The 18744-nt window shown below is 45.0% G+C and overlaps 1 protein-coding gene across 2 annotated transcripts in view; it reads right to left on the minus strand.

Annotated features, from left to right (window-relative positions):
* Positions 1–824: 824 nt before the first annotated feature.
* The window catches only part of LOC126269699 (transcriptional regulator ERG homolog), a 291748-nt gene continuing 273828 nt past the window's right edge, over positions 825–18744 (minus strand). For both annotated transcript variants that reach the window (XM_049974012.1, XM_049974011.1), the window contains one exon: positions 825–9343. In XM_049974012.1, the coding sequence (XP_049829969.1) occupies positions 9210–9343 (134 nt within the window). In that variant the 3' untranslated portion in view covers positions 825–9209. The remainder of the gene's footprint in view (positions 9344–18744) is intronic.

Consider the following 18744-nt stretch of genomic DNA (forward strand, 5'->3'; position numbering starts at 1 on the left):
GGTGCTTCAGTTCGGAACCGCGCTGCTGCTACTGTTGCAGGCTCGAATCCTGCCTCTGGCATGGTGTGTGTGATGTCCTTAGATTACTTAGGTTTCAATAGTTCCAAGTCTAGGAGAGTGATGACCTCAGATGTTAAGTCCCATTGTGCTTAGAGCCATTTTTTATCATAATCCATTGATGGAAGCTTTTACAGTAAATTGCATTTTGTTCACTTTATTTCAATAAAAGTATTTGTTGGTATTGTTACGTCTGCCACAAACGACCCCTGCCAGGCAGACTACACTCAAGACACACCGGTGCACGATATAACATATACAAGCACTTGCAGGCGAAAGCAAGAGGAAAACATTTCTTCAAAACAAACAGAACTTGCTAGAGACTAATGCGAACCTTTTACTGCAGAAGTCGCCTCACAGATACAGGGAAAGTTGGAGTACTCCGCCAGGCTCCACCGGCTTTATAAGGCCAGCGCAGCAGCAGTACAGCCAGTTCCTCGCCGAGCTAGGACCAGCTCTGGCGCACCTCACCGACGCTCCTGATGAATGGTCGTCTACAAGTTATTTGTTTTTGTGTGTATATAGTGATTGTTCGAGAAGTGTAGTTCAGTTTCAATAAACGACATTATACTGAGTGTTCTACAATACTGAGTACTCTCCAGGTATCTCACAAGGCTTTGTTTCTATTTGTTCTTTTTGCACACCTGGTATTAGATGAATCATAGGAAAAAGGAAGACAGCTTTACTACAGTTTCGTAGTTTCATGTTTGTCTATAGTAATGTGGAAGTAGGATAACGTTCAAATAAAACACGGTTAAGTAAATAAAACACACTGTATTTTACAAAACCAAATAATGCTGGTTTTTTATGGTTATTTCTATGCCAATTTCTTTGGTTAACAGCATATACATAACATTTACACATTAAAAATCACAAAGATACTATTGGGTTATGTACAGCGTATACGCCGGTTGAGGCCACCGCGTGACCTGAGTCGTGCAGACAGCGGGCAGCGGCGTCTTGGCTGGCAGCGCCCCGGCGCTCTGCTGCAGCAGACACCTGCTACCCTCGGGAACCCGCTGCAGCAGACACCTACTACCCGCGGGCGCCCGCTGGCCTGCTGTCCTTCGCCCGCCTCCCCGTGGACAGAACAGTAGTCATGCGACGCTGCTGCCAGCTTACGTCTCGCCAGTATTCGCAGTTGCAGCGACCCCCACCGTTCTCATCTTCAGGAGAAACTGCAGGGTCCAGACACACGCCTCTGTGAGGAGGCGTGCGTAATCGCTGCACAACACTTGAGACGGGCAAATCACACTGGAGTATAGCATATAATACTGAAGAGACAAACTAATGACTGTAATGCTTCTTTGGCTATTATCAGATAAACACGAGGAACTCAATACGATGCAGGATACTGACCGCAATCGAGACTAAATGGAAATGCGGCACCTAAATTACAGACAAATAAAATAACTCCGCTTGCACCACAAATGATTACGTACGCGAAACGGTCTGCTGATTTGATGCTAGTATGGGGACTGTACATTGGGCATACAGTAAAGGAAGCCAAAGAAATATTTGGAGAAGGAATTAAAGTCCGCAAAGAAGAAATAAAAACTTTGAGGTTTGCTGACGGTGTTGTAAAGATGTCAAAGACAGCAAAGGATTTAGGAATGCAGCTGAGCCGAATGGATCGTGTCTTGAACGGCGGATATAAGATGAACGTTAACAAAAGCAAAACAAGGATAAGGGTATGTAGTCGAGTTACGTCAGGCGGTGCTGACGGAATTACATTAGGAAATGGCACACTAAAAGTATTGCAAGACTTTTACAACGTGAACAATAAAATAACTGATGATGCCCGAAGTATGGAGGATGTAAACGGCAAAGGCAAGAAAAGCGTTTCTGAAGAAGAACAATTTTTAATAGCGCATGTAAATGTAAGTGTTTGTAAGTCTTTTTCACAAAGTATTTGTCTGGTGTGTAGGGAGAATATAAGCTATTGGAAGGTGACGCTACAGAAAAATGCTGAAGATTAGAAGGTATATTGTGTGACTAACGACAAGGTACTGAATAAATTGGAGATAAAAAAAATGTTGTATCATTTGACTAAAAGGAGGGATTCGTTAATATAACTCATTCTCAGACATCAAGGAATCATCAATTTAGTATTGGGGAGAAATGTGTGTGTGTGTGTGTGTGTGTGTGGTCCTGGGAGGGGAGGGGAGCGGTAAAAATTGCAGGGTGAGAGCAAGAGACGAATATTGTACGTTCAATAGGGTGTTAATTGTAGTAGTTATTCGGAGCTAAAATTCTTCCACGAGATAGAATAGCGGGATGAGTCGCATCAAAGTAGTCTTTGGACTGAAGACCACAATAACAATACTCTGAGTTCTTTGGCTTTTTTTTCTTTTTTTTTTTTTTGCAAATAACTCGGTCATGGTTGATGGTGAAGATCCGTAAAGAATCCGAGGAGGTAAGCGAATCAGAATGGTTGTCACTTGTGAGGGACTATAGACAACAAAAGAGTTCGACAATAGATAGAATTTAGAAAATACGGCAGTTGGAAATTTCAGAAGGTGGCTAACGTAAAATAAATGGCTTTTTTGGTGATAGTAGAGGCAACGTGTGGAATAAAGTGCGGTTGTCACGTTAGATGAAAATGTATCACCTGATTCATTAAAGATGTGGCAAGTGGATAAAACCTGTAAGAATAACGACATAAATAGTCAGACAGAATGCAAACAAAAGGCTGCGGTGAGGCTTTAAGGGAAATTGGCTGAAGTTTCCAGTGACAGATATTTAGACTGTTTTACAGTATTGTGTAAGAGAAACGTACGAACACTAAAGAGTAAAGTATCTCAAGCTTAGAAAATAGAAGCTAGTGAGAGAAACTGGTTAACTTCGAATGTTCTCACCCAGTGAGAGTGAAAGAAAGCTTTTGTTTTGTGGCTGTTGAAGAGTCTTATTGGCCGGGAATGATATGTGACGGATAGTCAAATTTATAATTACTACCTCGAGAAAATAAAGTTACGTTATCAGCTGTTACTTTATTTGCAGGAACAGGTCAGCATTCGCGGCACACTTTGTTATCCCCTGAATCGAGCGGAGATGCTAGAACTGTGGCAGGCCAAACCAAACGGATAAAGAAGTCATCTGGATTGCCCCGACAGGGTTACAGCATTTCCACAGCCGCCAAAGACGAATTAGCAGGCGATACACCACCGGTAACAGAAAAAGAAAAATGGTGTATACAAGCAGCAAAGATGAATTTTATGAGATAGGTAAGAGGCTGTGATAAAATGGATAAAATAAGGAATGAAACAATAAGATCAGATTTAAAAATCATTTCCGTTAATGACAATACAGAATAGAATGAAATGGGAGGGCTATGATGATAGAATGATAGAAAACAGATTGCCAAAACGATAATAAATTATCGGTCGCCTGGAAAGAGAGAATTGTGTAGACCTCCTAAGAGATGGATGGATGATAGACAAAAGTGATTACAACACCTAACCCTTGAAAGGAGATAATGATAACGATACATCACCCTATTGATGGGCAGCACCATGTTGGTTTCGTTCCTCTAGCGGCGTAAAACGGCATTATGTCGCGGGAATTTTAATGAGTACGAGGAATTGTGATTTGTTTCTGCATATAAACAAAAATATAATTGCCTAAATATTTTGTTGACTTGATAATCAAATATCTGTGAGTGCCCCTCGTATGGGGAGCAACTTACAGAAGCCAGCGCAAGTGGAACGCTACGATAAATAATTCATGCTCTTGCCCTAACCACCAGAACGCATCGCCTTATTTGTAAAATGGAAAGATAAAACAATGAGGGGAAGAAGGAAGTTCATTGGTGAGGCCAAGGTATGGAGGATGAGGGGGTAAAGAGACTTGTACAGATTGGGGAAAAAGTTGCAGGGATCACAAACCTGTGCAATAAAGAGAAAAAGAGTGAAGACAGGAAATTAACGTAAACCTGTTACGTATCGAATTTTTACTGGTAGGCTATGCACGTAGACACTGTGTATTTGGCAGTTGTTAACTACGGACCTCCACTGGACAGAGCTGTAATCCGTGTGAAGGGTTTGAAGAAGCGGGCAGCCCGGACAGCGGACACGGGCGCAGTGATGTGATGTGTGGGCGGCCGGCGATTTCCGCGGAGCTTTAACGCGCCGATCCGGCCGGCGGAAGCCGCAACAGCGTGTCGCGGTCGCGGCGCCTACCGGCCACATCCCGCATCCCGCATCCCACATCGCGGGCCTGGGCAAACACGCGGCCGATCGTTCTGACACGCGACGCCATCGCGGGGGCGAAACTTGTGACGCGAGGTAATGAAAGCGAATGGCCAGCAAACCGCATCCACAAAGAGAACACTGTCTACTTTCAAAGGAACCATTTTTTAAAAAAAGGAAAGCACTGATATATCGCGAATACGTGACTGAGGTTGACAGAACACCATTGCAAATACAGGTGACGAAACGCTCCAGTTGGAGTGAGCCTCACAAGTATTGATTTCTGTAGGTAGAGGCTCAGTGTTACAGAAAGTAACCTTTCACTCCTTCGCTGAAATAGCAAAGACTGGAGCTTCGAAATGTCACCATCGATTTGTAGCATTGGTTTTCGAAACTTAGCGAATAGAAAGTACATTCACTTACAGTAAATTCTATACACGTGATAATCCACTATTGTTTTTGATACCTTTATGTTCTACTGCATAAGAAGTGCTTAACACCGTGTTCTCTTTTATTAAAACATCTTACCTTGCAAAAGCCCGCCGAGTACACCGTGTCTGAGCTGGTGCTGCCAACAAAAACCTAAATAGTGGAAATTTCGGTGTATGGCTGCTATCATGGCTGCTTCCGCTAATTGTTCACGTTCTCTGATAAGTGACTGCAGCTTTTTGTATACTGACTAAAAGAAGAAAGCCTTACGACGCGTTAATGTGATCGAACGTGCTGTGACTTTAGACTTTATTATAAAGGAACAGTTTCGTCTTCTCAGCAGTCACCGTTTCACGTCTTCAGTGACACGAACGTGGTCTAAGACTTCATACGTCGTTGCGAGAACTAACTATAGCTACTTACAGCCACCTCATAAGGACAAGAAACTCTATTAGTAGTTTTGAATCATTTTTCAGTATTTATGTGAAAATGTGTCTTGTGTAAAAATAAATGGACGGCCTGTACATGTCATTTGTGAAATAGCTGCCAAAAACTCTTACTCTGACACTTAACATTCATGTCGATGTACTTACGGACGGGACTACCAAACTATTACCAAATTAAATCAGCCACCCGATAGATTAAAGCTCCGTAAACCATGATCGCAACGTTCACTTTAGGATAAAACTCTTATAGAAGATTTCACTTGACAGGTTGAGAGTGGGCTCAAATCCTACTTTTGCATAAACTCTAAATATTTCAGGAAGGATCATGCCAGTGACACACTCCTAAGTAGAGAGAAGTTTTCTTTCTGCAACGCAGTGAAACGTCTCGTATGTTACGGGACTCTAGTTACAGCGTCACGCGCAAAATAACAATATTGTGGGTGCCGACTGCCAAAATATATATTTTGGCAAAAGGAGTCTCCGTTAGCAAAAACCTTTTTCTTAGCGTACTTTCCGGTACTTTTCTGAAATATGATAAGACTGTGAGTTGAAAGGTATGACGATATGCAGATGCTTCAAAAGAGCTCTCCGTCTAATGGGAGAGCAACTGCCGATTAAATTTTGCCCGGATACGACAAGGACGCTTTACTAGAAAATCGGTAATAAAAATCAGTTATCAAATGCCCAATACCTTTCTTCCTCCAGGGTCATTTGCTGCAAACCAAAAATGTCAGTAGAAGCTGTTACTGACTCTTAATTTCCCTTCAGGTACGACATGAATGTCAAAGGAGCGAAAGGAGGTGAGTTTAGTAGCAGGACCTACGTGGTGAAGAAGTAGCGACATACCTTGGCAAATGGTTATCGAATCTATATTGTTTTATTTTAAACGAATTTTAAAAATAGGGCGCTTAATCGGAAGGTAGTGCATAAAAATAAACCACAAAAGGTGAGGCGTTCGACGTAAGGTTTGACATGACTGGGACTAAATAAAATCTCAACAACTCAACTTCAGGTTTCCGTGATTAATCAGGATACTACCACGAAAACGGTGTTTCAGTGGTGCGATGATACAGTACGTCCTCATACAGACGACATGTACTTTATCATCTTCAACCTAGTCATAAATTGTTAGACGATTAACAAATGAAGTTTTTTGCTCGTGTTTATTTGTACCGCATTTCCATTTATCAGCCGTCCGTTAACAAATAATTAAAAAAATAAGCATTTAGATGACTAGAATAGAGTGAAAGACAGGAATGTGTCGACGATGTAACTCAGTGTTACACATTGTTTACAATTAAATCATAAAAAATGAGATCACAAAGGGCTAGCTGCTTCTAGAAGAGGATGTAGACAGCAGTCAGATATCAGTCCAGTCTCTGGCGGTAAATACAAGGAATAACTCATTCTATTAGTCCTGAAAACAAATGACGAACAGAAATCTCACTGGAAGATTGGCTATCATCAGTCTGGAAGGACGCAGAGACATTTCATTCACTGACTGCTCCTACATTAAATAAAAACATTTACTGAGAGTCACTAGAATATGAAATGAACTTCCCTCCCGTTCGTTTTACATTCCTTCTTTGATTCGTTTTAAATCTACATCACAATTCTATCGGCGTGTAACAAGTATCCATGGAGGATTTACTTTTCTTTAGCGGTCTGCGCATGCGCAAAAAGCGACGTGAGGGGTTTCTGTGTTTACGGTACTGGGTACAGGGCAAACAATGAGCACGCTACAACACCGATACGACCCAACATCAAGAACACACGACCGTCTTACTTGCTCGTGTGCTCCTGACTATTTGTCGGAATGTATGTACAATTTTTCTCTAAATATATATATAATATATACATGGCAACAGTTAGCGTTGACAATGAATGAGATCCTTCTAGACACTTTTTCACACAAGCAGCTTTTTGTGTGTAGGGTGACAGTGAACTTGTGGAACAGACAGGGTATTAAGTCACTAGAATGCCATTGATTCACTGGCAGTGCCACTACAAACAGCTGGAAGATCAAGACACACAGAATATCACAACACTGATACAAAGTACATTTCTTCTCGCTGTAACAGCACACACGTCCACAATATTATTGTAATGTTCTTAGGAAATGTGCGGCACCAGTGTCTATATCACAACTTGACTAGAGTATTTTCACTTTTACAATACCCTTCGGGTCGTGTGGAGATCGTAATACAGTCATACCGTTCAACATAACCTCAGTTACAAATGTTCTTTACACAAAATAACCGTGAACGTATGTACATTTCTCAGCATTATAATACAAAACAGGTTCTAATCTCATACGTGCGCGTAGTTATACTGAACTTAGGTTAACGTTTGCATTTCAGTTGCATACGATGTGGGTGAAACCAGGAGGCATCAACCCAAAGTCAGATTTAGGTAATTTTAGTCTCACTCGATCAGTTATTTTAAACATGTCGATAGCAACTAGTTTCTGGAAACAATATTTACACTGTTGATCATCAGATGTAAATTACACAGATTTATAGTGTTTAAGAAAACCCATTAATTCCTGAGTTTCGGTAGAGTCTGAAGAAACTGCATTGGTTTATGAATTCGAATACTTGGTGTAGAAGTTGTTACAACAATAGTGTATTGTAACTCCAGTACAATGATGTAGGGTTTACATTGCAGTTTACTACTTTCTTGTATCATTAAGGTAACTGAATTATTTTAATTACGGTATTACATATAGAGACTTGCGAAAACCAAACAACCTGAATTCGATGGGAAAATTCGCTCATGTCGGTTTTGGTAACATGTCCACCTAAAAGACGTGCTGCACGGCAAATATGAGGCACTACAGTGCGTGTTGCAAAGAAAGCTACATGGCACATTACTGAATCAATTTCCCATTTTCATCCAAGTGGAGACGTTGTTATAGATACCTCGATCGTTCTAAGAGTTCAAAAATTATTCCTCTGTTACAGTATAACAATAAGAGGAACTGTCATAAAATCGAGGTGGGGCACGGAGATAGCTTATCCTATAAAAATGAGTATTGTCTTCGAGATCCCGTGTAAGCTACACTCTTAAGCATGACATAATTTACCATTTATTGATGCATAAAAAGCAGCAAGCACACAAGAACTTTGCAAGCAGCGTTATTGGATCAGTTGGTTTGGTATTGGGCGTGATTTACAAACGAGACTACCTGCTTTGCTGATATATACATAAATTTCCACAAATGGATGTTTGGAAGTTGATTTTTACAAAATAATAGGACAAAGTGCTAAAATATTCGTGATTTGTTACTTGCAATGAATGGGCTATACCAGTCACTCAAGTTCAGAATAAGGAAAATTTCACGACTAGGAGCAGAGTGTAAGTGGCTCCAAGAATTGTTCCTAAGTAGTTTAATTAGCATACGTAGACAGTTTTACGTATCTGATTACAAGGAAAATGTCGACTTACGGCTTAAAATGTGCCGTCCTCTGCGTTAGCTAAAATCTTTTAGGAGGACATGACGACTACGCCTAGAAATGATTTAGTACGTACAGGAAATTAATTTGGTGTATTAGACAAGTAGTATAATGCAATGACTTCTTTCTCTGTGTTAGGTTTCGCATTGAGGTTATGGACCTTCTTACGCTTTCGGGCACTCTTCAAAGTGTCGCCCTATACGGAAAATACACGTAGTTGAGTAATTAAGCACCACAGAGAATAGTCCCAACCACTGTGGGGCGGGTGGTGACTGTCCCGCCAGGTGTACACAGCGCGCGGCTGCGGCTCGGTCGCTTCATAGTTTGGCGTCTGTCTGTGAGACGGCCATCATTCTAGCCACGGGCACCGCCTCGGTCGGCGAGAAGGCGTTCCCCGCGAGTCCGGCGATGATGTGCATGCCCAGAGGCAGGTGCGCCGGCTGGACGCAGTCTGTCAGCAGGGGCGCGGGCGGCGCCTCCGGAGCCTCCAGCTGGCCGTCCAGCTGCCGGCGGCGGTGGCTGCCGGAGTCTGGAGCCGCGTCTGGCGGCGCGTGGCAGTGGGTGCTGCCGGCGGCAGCGGCGGGGGCCGGCTACATGGCGAGCCGGCGGTACTCGCGGCCCCACGCCGGGTCGGGTCATGCGTAGTGCGGGTACGAGCCCAGGTGGCCGGGGTGGTGCGTCATCGTGTGGCCCGACGCCGCCGCGATGTTCGAGTACAGGTTGGCGCCCGGGTTGCTCCAGTACGAGCCCGGCGACGGGAAGATGCTCGCTGCGGACAAAGATCATCGCCACTATTAACCACTCGCTGCGTACGCCAGCAACTAGCTGTAAGGGAAACACACTGAAGCGTCAAAGAAATTGGTATAGGCATGCGTATTCAAATACATAGGCAGAATACGGCGCTGCAGTCGGCAACGCCTATATGAGACAAGTATGATATTTTCACTCTGTAGCGGAGTGTGCGCTGATATGAAACTTCCTGGCAGATTAAAACTGTGTGGCGGACCGAGCTGTGAGCTGTGAGGACGGGTCATGAGTCATGCTTGGGTAGCTCAGTTGGTAGAGCACTTGCCCGCGAAAGGCAAAGGTCCCCAGTTCGAGTCTCGGTCTGGCATACAGTTTTAATCTGCCAGGAAGTTTCAAGACAACAAGTGTCTGGCAGAGTTGTTTTATCGGTACTGCTGCTGCAATCGCAGGTTGTCAAGATTTAAGATGGGTTTGGACGTGGTGCTATAGTCGGCGTACGAGCGATGGGATACAGCATCTCCGAGATAGCTTTGAGGTAGGGAATTTTCCAGTACGGCCATTTCACGAGTGTACCGTGAATATCAGGAATCTGGCAAAATATCAAATTTCCGACAACGCTGCGGGGTGGAAAAGATCTTGCAATAACTGGATCAACGACGACTAAAGAGAATAGTTCACCGTGACAGAAGTGCAACCTTTCCACAAATTGCTGCAGATTTCAATGCTGGGCCATCAATAATTGTCAGCGTGCGATTCATTCAGCGAAACATCGTCGATATGGGCGTTCGAAGCCGGAGGCCCACTCTTGTACCCTTGATGACTGCACGACACAAAACTTTATGCCTCACCTGCCTCAGTCAGCACCGACACTAGACAGCTGATGACTGGAAACATGTTGCCTGGTCGGAAGAGTCTCGTTTCAAATTGTATCGAGCGGATGGACTTGTAAGGGTATGGAGACAACCTCATGAATCCATGGGCCCTGCGTGTCAGCTGGTGGAAACTCTGTAATGGTGTGGGGTCTGTGCAGTTGGAGAAATATGGGACCTCTGATACGTATAGATACGACTCCGACAGGTGAAACGTACGTAAGCATCCTGCCTGATCAATGCATCCATTCATGCCCACTGTGCATTGAGACGGGGAATTCCAGCAGGACAATGCGACACTCCACAAGTCCAGAATTGCTACAGAATGGCTCCAGGAACACTCTTCTGATTTTAAACACTTCCGCTGGGCATAAAAATCCCCAGACATGAACATTATTGGGCTTATCTGGATATCTGGGGTGCCTTGCAACGTGCTGTTCAGAAGATATCTCCACCCCCTCGTGCTCCTACGGATTTAGGGACAGCCTTGCAGGATTCACGGTGTTAATTCCCCGCAGCACTGCTTCAGAGATTGGTGGAGTCGATGTCACGTCGTGTTGCGGCACTTCTGCGTGCTCGCGGGGGTCCTATATGATAATAGGCAGGTGTACCAGTTGCTTTGCCTCTTGAGTGTAATAATTATTTGGCTGCTCCTGCGAATTAATTAAAGACCGGTTTTGTAGTTTAGAAGCCATATGATGAGGTTAGATGTATTAAATGACGACACTGAACTGCGACATGTATGGGACCGAACACTCCGTGTCTGTCAATAATCACGCAGTTGGCGATTCGCCGGGTAAGCAGAAACCACGGGTCCGCGTGCCATGAAGCACGGAAGGACGACAGTAAGCCGAACATAACCCGGCATCAAAATTCCCAAAAAAACAGCGATGCTGCTGTCTGCTGTATTTATGGGACTCAAGATGGATTGCGACCGTCGAAGAATGATTAAACGCAAAATCTTGTACATGGCTGCACGTTCAGAGACCGTGAATAGCTACAATTGAAATAAAATCAGCCCTCGGTCACTATTTTTAACAAATTAACCTGGTTTCGACACTGCTAGGAGTGTCTCCCTCAGAATTTAAAACAAAGAATGGTCTATATTCTATAACATGGTCACAGATTTATGACTAAATATGTATGACAGAGTATAAGTACGGAAAGACTGACAGCACTTATATGTCATTTATAAAATAATAAATATGCCAAAAGGGCATCACGCAAGTAACGAGCAGCACTTAGTGGCTCGCCATCACAGTTTTCTTTATCTTAAATATCTTTCTGACTAATGCCCTTTTGGCATATTTATTATTTTATAAATGACATATAAGTACCGCCAGTCTTTCACGATGATTCCGTACTTATACCCTATGATACGTTGTTAGTCATAATTCTGTGACCATTTTATAGAATATAGATCATTCTTTGATTTAAATTCTAAGGAAGACACTCCTAGCAGTGTTGAAACCAGGTGATATTGTTAAAAATAGTGACCGAGGGCTGTTTGTCTTTCATTTGTAACTATTCACGGTCTCTGAACGTGCAGCCACGTACAAAATTTTCCATTGTATGTTCCTCGCGACTGTGTTCCTAGTAGTTACTGCGAACGCTTGTAAGGCGTAGGAGTTGTGCACTGCATTGACGCTCCATCCTCCGCGAGTGCAAAGCACAGCGTGGTGATGTAGCCTGGCGAGGAGACGCCCTGCGTAAAATGCTCCACCCTGCCGCCGCCCTTTAGTGGCCCTAAAGCTCGAGCAGCGGCCCTGTTGTTAAGGCAGATGTCTGCCCCGCGGTCTCCACCCACTCCCTCGTCGCTTCTCGGCGGAGCACTCCGACCAGCCCCTAACGTTACGATCGCAGGGTCGTAAGTATGAGATAGATGTTTACTGTAGCGAGGCAGTGATGGGGAACATCTGACCACGATGCAATGGAAACACTTACTGGCTATGTTAAATCAGAACTGAATTTAAAAGAACAGACGAACCCGTTGTATGAGATGAGAGTGACAAACGTGTCTTCCTTTGTGTGGTGCGTCGTACCCTTTTGACGACAATGAAACTGGTACACCTGCTAATATCGTGTACGGCGCCCGCGAGCACGCAGAAGTGTCGCAAACCAACACAACGTGGCATGGACTCAATTCTGGACGTGTAGGGCGTCGCATTGTCCTGCTGGAAATGCCAAAGTCCGTCGGAATTCACAATGGCCATGAGGGATGCAGTGATCAGGCAGGATGTTTACGTACGTGTCAGCTGTCAGAGTCGTATCTAGAGTATCAGGGGTCCCTTATCACTCCAACACATACGCCACACACAATTACAGAGCTTCCACCAGTTTGACCATTGCACTGCAGACATGCAGGGTCCATGGATCCATGAGTTTGTCTCCATAGCCGCACACGTCCATCCGCTTGATACAATTTGAAACGAGGCTCGCCCAAGCAGGCAACGTGTTCCAAGCCATCAACAGTCCAGTGTCGGTGTTGACGGGTCCAGGAGTGTCTTGCAGCCATCAAGGTAAACGAGTGGGCCTTCGGCTTCAAAAGCCCATATCGAGGGTGTTTCGTTGAATGGTTCGCACACTGACTGTTGTTGTTGGCCCATCATTGAAATCTGCAGCAGTTTGCGGAAGGGTTGCTCTTCTGTCACGTTGAACGACTCTCTTCAGTCGTCGTTGATCCCGTTATTGCAGGATCGTTTTCCGGCCGCAGCGATGTCGGAGAACTGATGTTTTACAGGATTCCTGATAATTACGGTACACTCGTGAAGTGGTTGTACTGGAAGATCCGCACTTCATCGCTACCTCGGAGATGTTGTGTCCCGTCGCTCATGCGCCGACTATAACATCACGTTTAAACTCACTTAAACCTTGATAACCTGTCATTGTAGCTGCACGAACCGATATAATAACTGCGCCAGACACTTGTCTTATATAGACGCTGGCGACCGCTGCGCTGTATTCTGCCTATTTACGTTTCTCTGTATTTTAATACGCAAGCCTATATCAGTTTCTTTAACGCATCAGTATATATAAAAGACCGATTGCTAGTGCTGGTCACAAGGAACTAAACGTATTCTGCGTTTAGCTGTACAGTCACTCGTTGTCATGTTGTCCGTAACTCTTTGTGACTCTTAGAAGACAAATAATAGTTCGTACATGGATATCAATCTAGAAGAGGGGCATTAAAAATTTGCAATTGGCTAACTAAAAGATGATTTGTCTAACTAAAAGATGATTTACAAAGTTTATAAACAGCTATCTACGACAGCTGCCTTCACAACAAAGCTGCATTTTTCCAGAGAGAATTTGTAACATATATAACACTTAACGCCAGCCTAGGTGGCCGAGTGGTTCTAGGCGCTTCAGTACGGAACCAAGCGGCTGCTACCGTCGCAGATTCGAATCGTGCCTCGGGCATGTGTTTGTGTGCTGTCCTTAGGTTAGTTAGGTTTAAGTAGTTCTAAGTTTAGGGGACTGATGACCTCAGATGTTAAGTACCAAAGTACCTAGAGCCATGTGAACCCTTTTAACACTTCATAAAGATGCATTTCTCAAAGAACTAAAACAGCCAGAACAGGATGGAATATATCAGTTTAAGTCATCGTAATTTTTGAAATCTTGCCTATCTGGAGTACACGGTTTATTTTTTACCAAAAAATAAATATTTAGTCACAACGGCAATAAGCTTTTTTGATAATTAATAAAAGTGTTTACTGTGGTTGTGACTGTTCATATTCATTTTCAAGTCATCGCCATCTTCAGTGATCTGCCCGTAGGCAGGTTTTTGTGGAATCAGTTATTCATAGTGTGTTCTCCATTTTTCTGTCGAGCAACCGCACAATACTATTTCTAATCACTGCCGCAAGGATTTCGGTATCACTTATAGTAAAACTTGAAGAATCGTCCTTGTTACGGATGTAATTCAATTACATTTCAAATAAGCTCTTACAATATTGTGCGAAAAGTGTCAGAAGGTTCTTAACGGGGATAACCTCTCGGGCCACTGTCACATCCGAATGAGACAAAAATCTGAATATTCTGCGATTCGACCAGCCACCCAAATGGATGCTCCTTTGAAACGGTAACCTGCTAATAAGACAGTCTCACACGAGTACATGACATTCATATGCCTTTCATAACGATCACTCAACATCTGACAGCGTTCAGCCCCTTAAACACCGTACCAAACCTGGTAACAACACAAAACACAGACAACACCAGAGTGCACTCTGGTAGCTGTTTTATTAGTGAAAGAGAAATGCAACTCTAATCATTTACATACTCACCACTGATGTGCACGTGTACCAAGGTACGAGGGGCGTTCAGTGTGTGCAACACATTTTTTCTCGGCCAGTTTCTATTGAAATAACGCGGAATTTCCTGTGGGAGATCGTGGAATACTGCCGCTTCAGTTTCTTGAAGTTCCGATAAGTGGCGGCGCTACATGTGCCTTTCAAAATGGCGTCGGTAAAGAAAGTGCATTCCAAGCAGAGAGCTGTCATTGAATTCGCAGATATTGGCAGGAGTTTGCAGAATGTGTACTGAAACCTGGTAGTGAACAAAAGCAAGGCAAGTCGTTGGGCGAGTTGTCTATAATCATCGTAACAAAGTCAAGCAAACCTATCAGATCTCCGCGTGCCATCTTGCAGCTCTTAGATGTCTCTCCTCCAATGTCGCAACACGCAGGCACACTCATTCGAGGTGATCGACTTATCACACTTTAACACGTCGCTGATACACTGGACGTCACTGTTGGGAGTGCTGACATACTAGTCCATCAATTGAGGTACTTGTGTGTGCACGCTGGTTTCCTCGCCGCCTAACACAAGACAATAAAGAGCAACGAAAGGCCATCTGTGAGGAATTGCTTGGAAGTTACGAGGCTCGAGGTGACAATTTTTTTGTCAAACATCGGCACAGCACGGCGGTGAAATATGGGTTCATCACTTCGAACCAGAAACAAATTGGCAATCCATGGAGTGGCGCCACGCATACTCTCCTCTGAATAACAAGTTCAAAGAGGCACCCTCAGCCGGTAAGGCCACGGTGACGGTCCTCCGGCACTCTCAAGGGGTTATTCTTTTTGATGTCCTTCGTCATGATGCAACGATCTGCTTGACGTCCTCCCTCATGGTGCAACGATCAACTCTGAAGTGTATTGTGTTACTCTCAGGAAATTGAGGAAACGAGTTCAGCGTGTTCGTTGCCAGAAAAACGCAAACGAACTTCTGATTCTCCATGACAACGCAAGTCCTCACACAAATCTCTGTACCAGAGTGGAGCTCACAAGACTTCTTGCTCATCCATCCTAGAGTCCAAATCTAGCGTTACCCAACTTCCATTTGTCTAGCCCAATGAAGGATGCACTCCGCGGTATGAAGATTATGGGAAGGCGATTGATGCAGCAAGACTTTGGCTCCCTCGTGGACTAGTAGAATGGTACCACGCAGGAGTACAGGTCCTCCCAGTAAGGGGGCGTAAGGTTGCGGCACTGAACGGAGATTATGGCGAAAAATAAGGTTTTGTAGCCAAAAGGGTGAAGACTAATGTAATGTATTGGAATGCTAAAGAAAACCAATCTACTGTCAGGAAAAAAGTGTTACATACTCATTCAACGGCCCCCGTACATTTCAACTGACCATATTTTGTGGGTGCTTCACATTTTTTTCCGCAGACACATCGACACGTTCGTGTGATAAGAGCGATCTCTACCAATCCAGCAAAATATACACTACTGGCCATTAAAACTGCTACACCACGAAGATGACGTGTTACAGATGCGAAATTTAACCGACAAAAAGAAGATGCTGTGATACGCAAATGATTAGCTTTTCAGAGAATTCACACAAGCTTGGCGCTGTTGGCGACACCTACAACGTACTGACATGAGGAAATTTTCCAACCGATTTCTCATACACAAACAACAGTTGACCGGCGTTGCCTGGAGAAGCGTTGTGATGCCTCGCACAAGGAGGAGAAATGCGTACCATCAAGTTTCCGACTTTGATAAAGGTCGGATTGTAGCCTATCGCAATTGTTGTTTATCGTTTCGCGACATCGCTGCTCGCGTTTGTCGAGATCCGATGACTGTTAGCAGAAAATGGAATCGGTGGGTTCAGGAGGATAATACGGAACGCCTTGCTGAATCCCAACGGCCTCGTATCACTAGCAGTCGAGATGACCAGCACGTTATCGGCATGGCTGTAACGGGTCGTGCAGCCACGTTTCGATCCCTGAGTCAACAGATGGGGACGTTTGCAAGACAACAACCATCTGTACGAACAGTTCGGCGACGTTTGCAGCGGCATGGACTATCAGCTCGGAGACCATGGCTGCGGTTACCCTTGAAGCTGCATCACAGGCACGATCGCCTGCGATGGTGTACTCAACGACGAACCTGGGTGCACGAATGGCAAAACGTCATGTTTTCGGATGAATCCAGGTTCTGTTTACAACATCATGATGGTCGCATCAGTTTTTATGTGACATCGCGGTGAACGCACATTGAAAGCGTATATCCGTCATCGCCATACTGGCGTATCACCCGGAGTGATGGTATGGGGTGCCACTGGTTACACGCCTCGGTCACCTCTTGTTCGCATTGGCGGCACTTTGAACAGTGGACGTTACATTTCAGATGTGTTACGAGCTGTGGCTCTACCCTTCATTCGATCCCTGCGAAATCCTACATTACAGCAGGATAATGCACGACCGCATGTTGCAGGTCTTTCTGGATACAGAAAATGTTCGACAGCTGTCCTAGCCAGCATATTCTCCAGATCTGCCACCAATTGAAAACGTCTGGTCAATGGTGGCCGAGCAACTGACTCGTCACAATACGCCAGTCACTATTCTTGATGAACTGTGTTGTCTTGTTTATGCTGCATGGGCAGCTGTACCTGTACACGTCATGCAAGCTCTGTTTGACTCAAGGCCGTTATTACGGCCAGAGGTGGTTGTTCTGGGTTCTGATTTCTCAGGATCTATGCATCAAAATTGCGTGAAAATATAATCACATGTCAGCTCTAGTATCGTATATTTGTCCAAAAAATACCCGTTTATCATCTGCACTTCTTCTGGGTGTGTCAATTTTAATGGCCAGTAGTGTACTTTAATTGACGTGAACACGGTTCCCGTACAAGGTCGAGGAAATTTCACCTTGTCCACATAATGCACATTTCCATTTATTAACTGATACTTGTATTGACGCAGCTGTGTTCCTCCATTCGGGACCGTAACTGGCAGTCTGACATCAGTTACACCTTCGTTAGCGTCTCCGCCGCGAGGATAAAGCGACGGTTACGCCTATTTGTCCCTCCTCCTGGGAGCGTATACGATATTTCTTGGCAAATCGCATTTCTGCACGGTTCCGCTGGACGACACAAAAGACCGCCGAGGGGAGAAGCGAAGGGGAGCTCGTGTGCAGCGGCGGCCGGCTCAGGCGCATCAGCCCTCGTTTGGAGCGCAGTTTGCGCGGGGGGTGTGATGCGCGGCCTTAATGCTCGACTAAAAGTCAAAGGTTTCCCTTTTATTTTCGAAATGGGTGTTTTTCTTCTGAGCCATTTGGCGGGCTCCCCCGGTCGGCCGCTGGCCGCGGGCCGCCGCCTGATGACCCAGCGCCCTCACCTCGCTCTAAATTGCAAATTATCGATTGACAAGTGGGCGGCGGCGGGCTGAGTGCCCCCCCCCCCCCTCTCCCCTCTCGTCTCGCCACGCTGCTCTGGACTGCCTGCCTGCCCTGCTCTCGATTCGTCGCTCCCCGCGCCCTGGCCGCTGGTCATTAGGGACGCCCTCGCACTGCCAAACACCCACATACCTCTTCATTTCCACGCACTTAAACTCGCTCTGGACGGCTGAAGCCAATACCCGGCGTTAAAATTGTTAATATCTGAACCGCCATTCCCCCACCCCGCTAACCTGTTGTACTCTCTTTTTACATAGCACTTGCTTCAGGAAAACAACAAACCTTTGTATCCATGTCCTAAGGCAAAAAACAAAAAAGGTCTAAATGGCTCTGAGCACTATGGGACTTACCTTCTGAGCTCATCAGTCCCCTAGAACTACTTAAACCTAACTAACCTAAGGACATCACACACATCCATGCCCGAGGCAAGATTCGAACCTGCGACAGTAGCGGTCGCGCGGTTCCAGACTATAGCGCCTAGAAGTGCTCGGCCACTTCGGCCGGCACTACGGCAGATATTTGGTTAACAACCTTCACCAGATTGTAGTCTCACAAGAAGGTTGCAGATGCACGCCATGCGGACTCTGACTATAAGATACGCAAGTGTGGTGGCTCTCGATTCAAATGCTCTTTACACTGAGGACTGCGGTCACCTCACGATTGTGACGGTAGGTACAAACGAGATGTTGCTATAAAATAACGGGACCGATGCTGCGACACAGTAAGTACGCATGCATTAAAGATGCCACGAGGGGTAGCCGCGCGATCTAGAGCGCCTTGCCAGTTCGCTCGGCTCCCCCTGTCGGAGATTCGAGTCCTTCATCGTGTGTGGATGTGTGTTTTGTCCTTAGCGTACGTTAGTTTCAG

This window comes from Schistocerca gregaria, chromosome 1 (genome assembly GCF_023897955.1).
Source record: "Schistocerca gregaria isolate iqSchGreg1 chromosome 1, iqSchGreg1.2, whole genome shotgun sequence".
In the NCBI taxonomy this organism is placed as follows: Eukaryota; Metazoa; Arthropoda; class Insecta; order Orthoptera; family Acrididae; genus Schistocerca; species Schistocerca gregaria.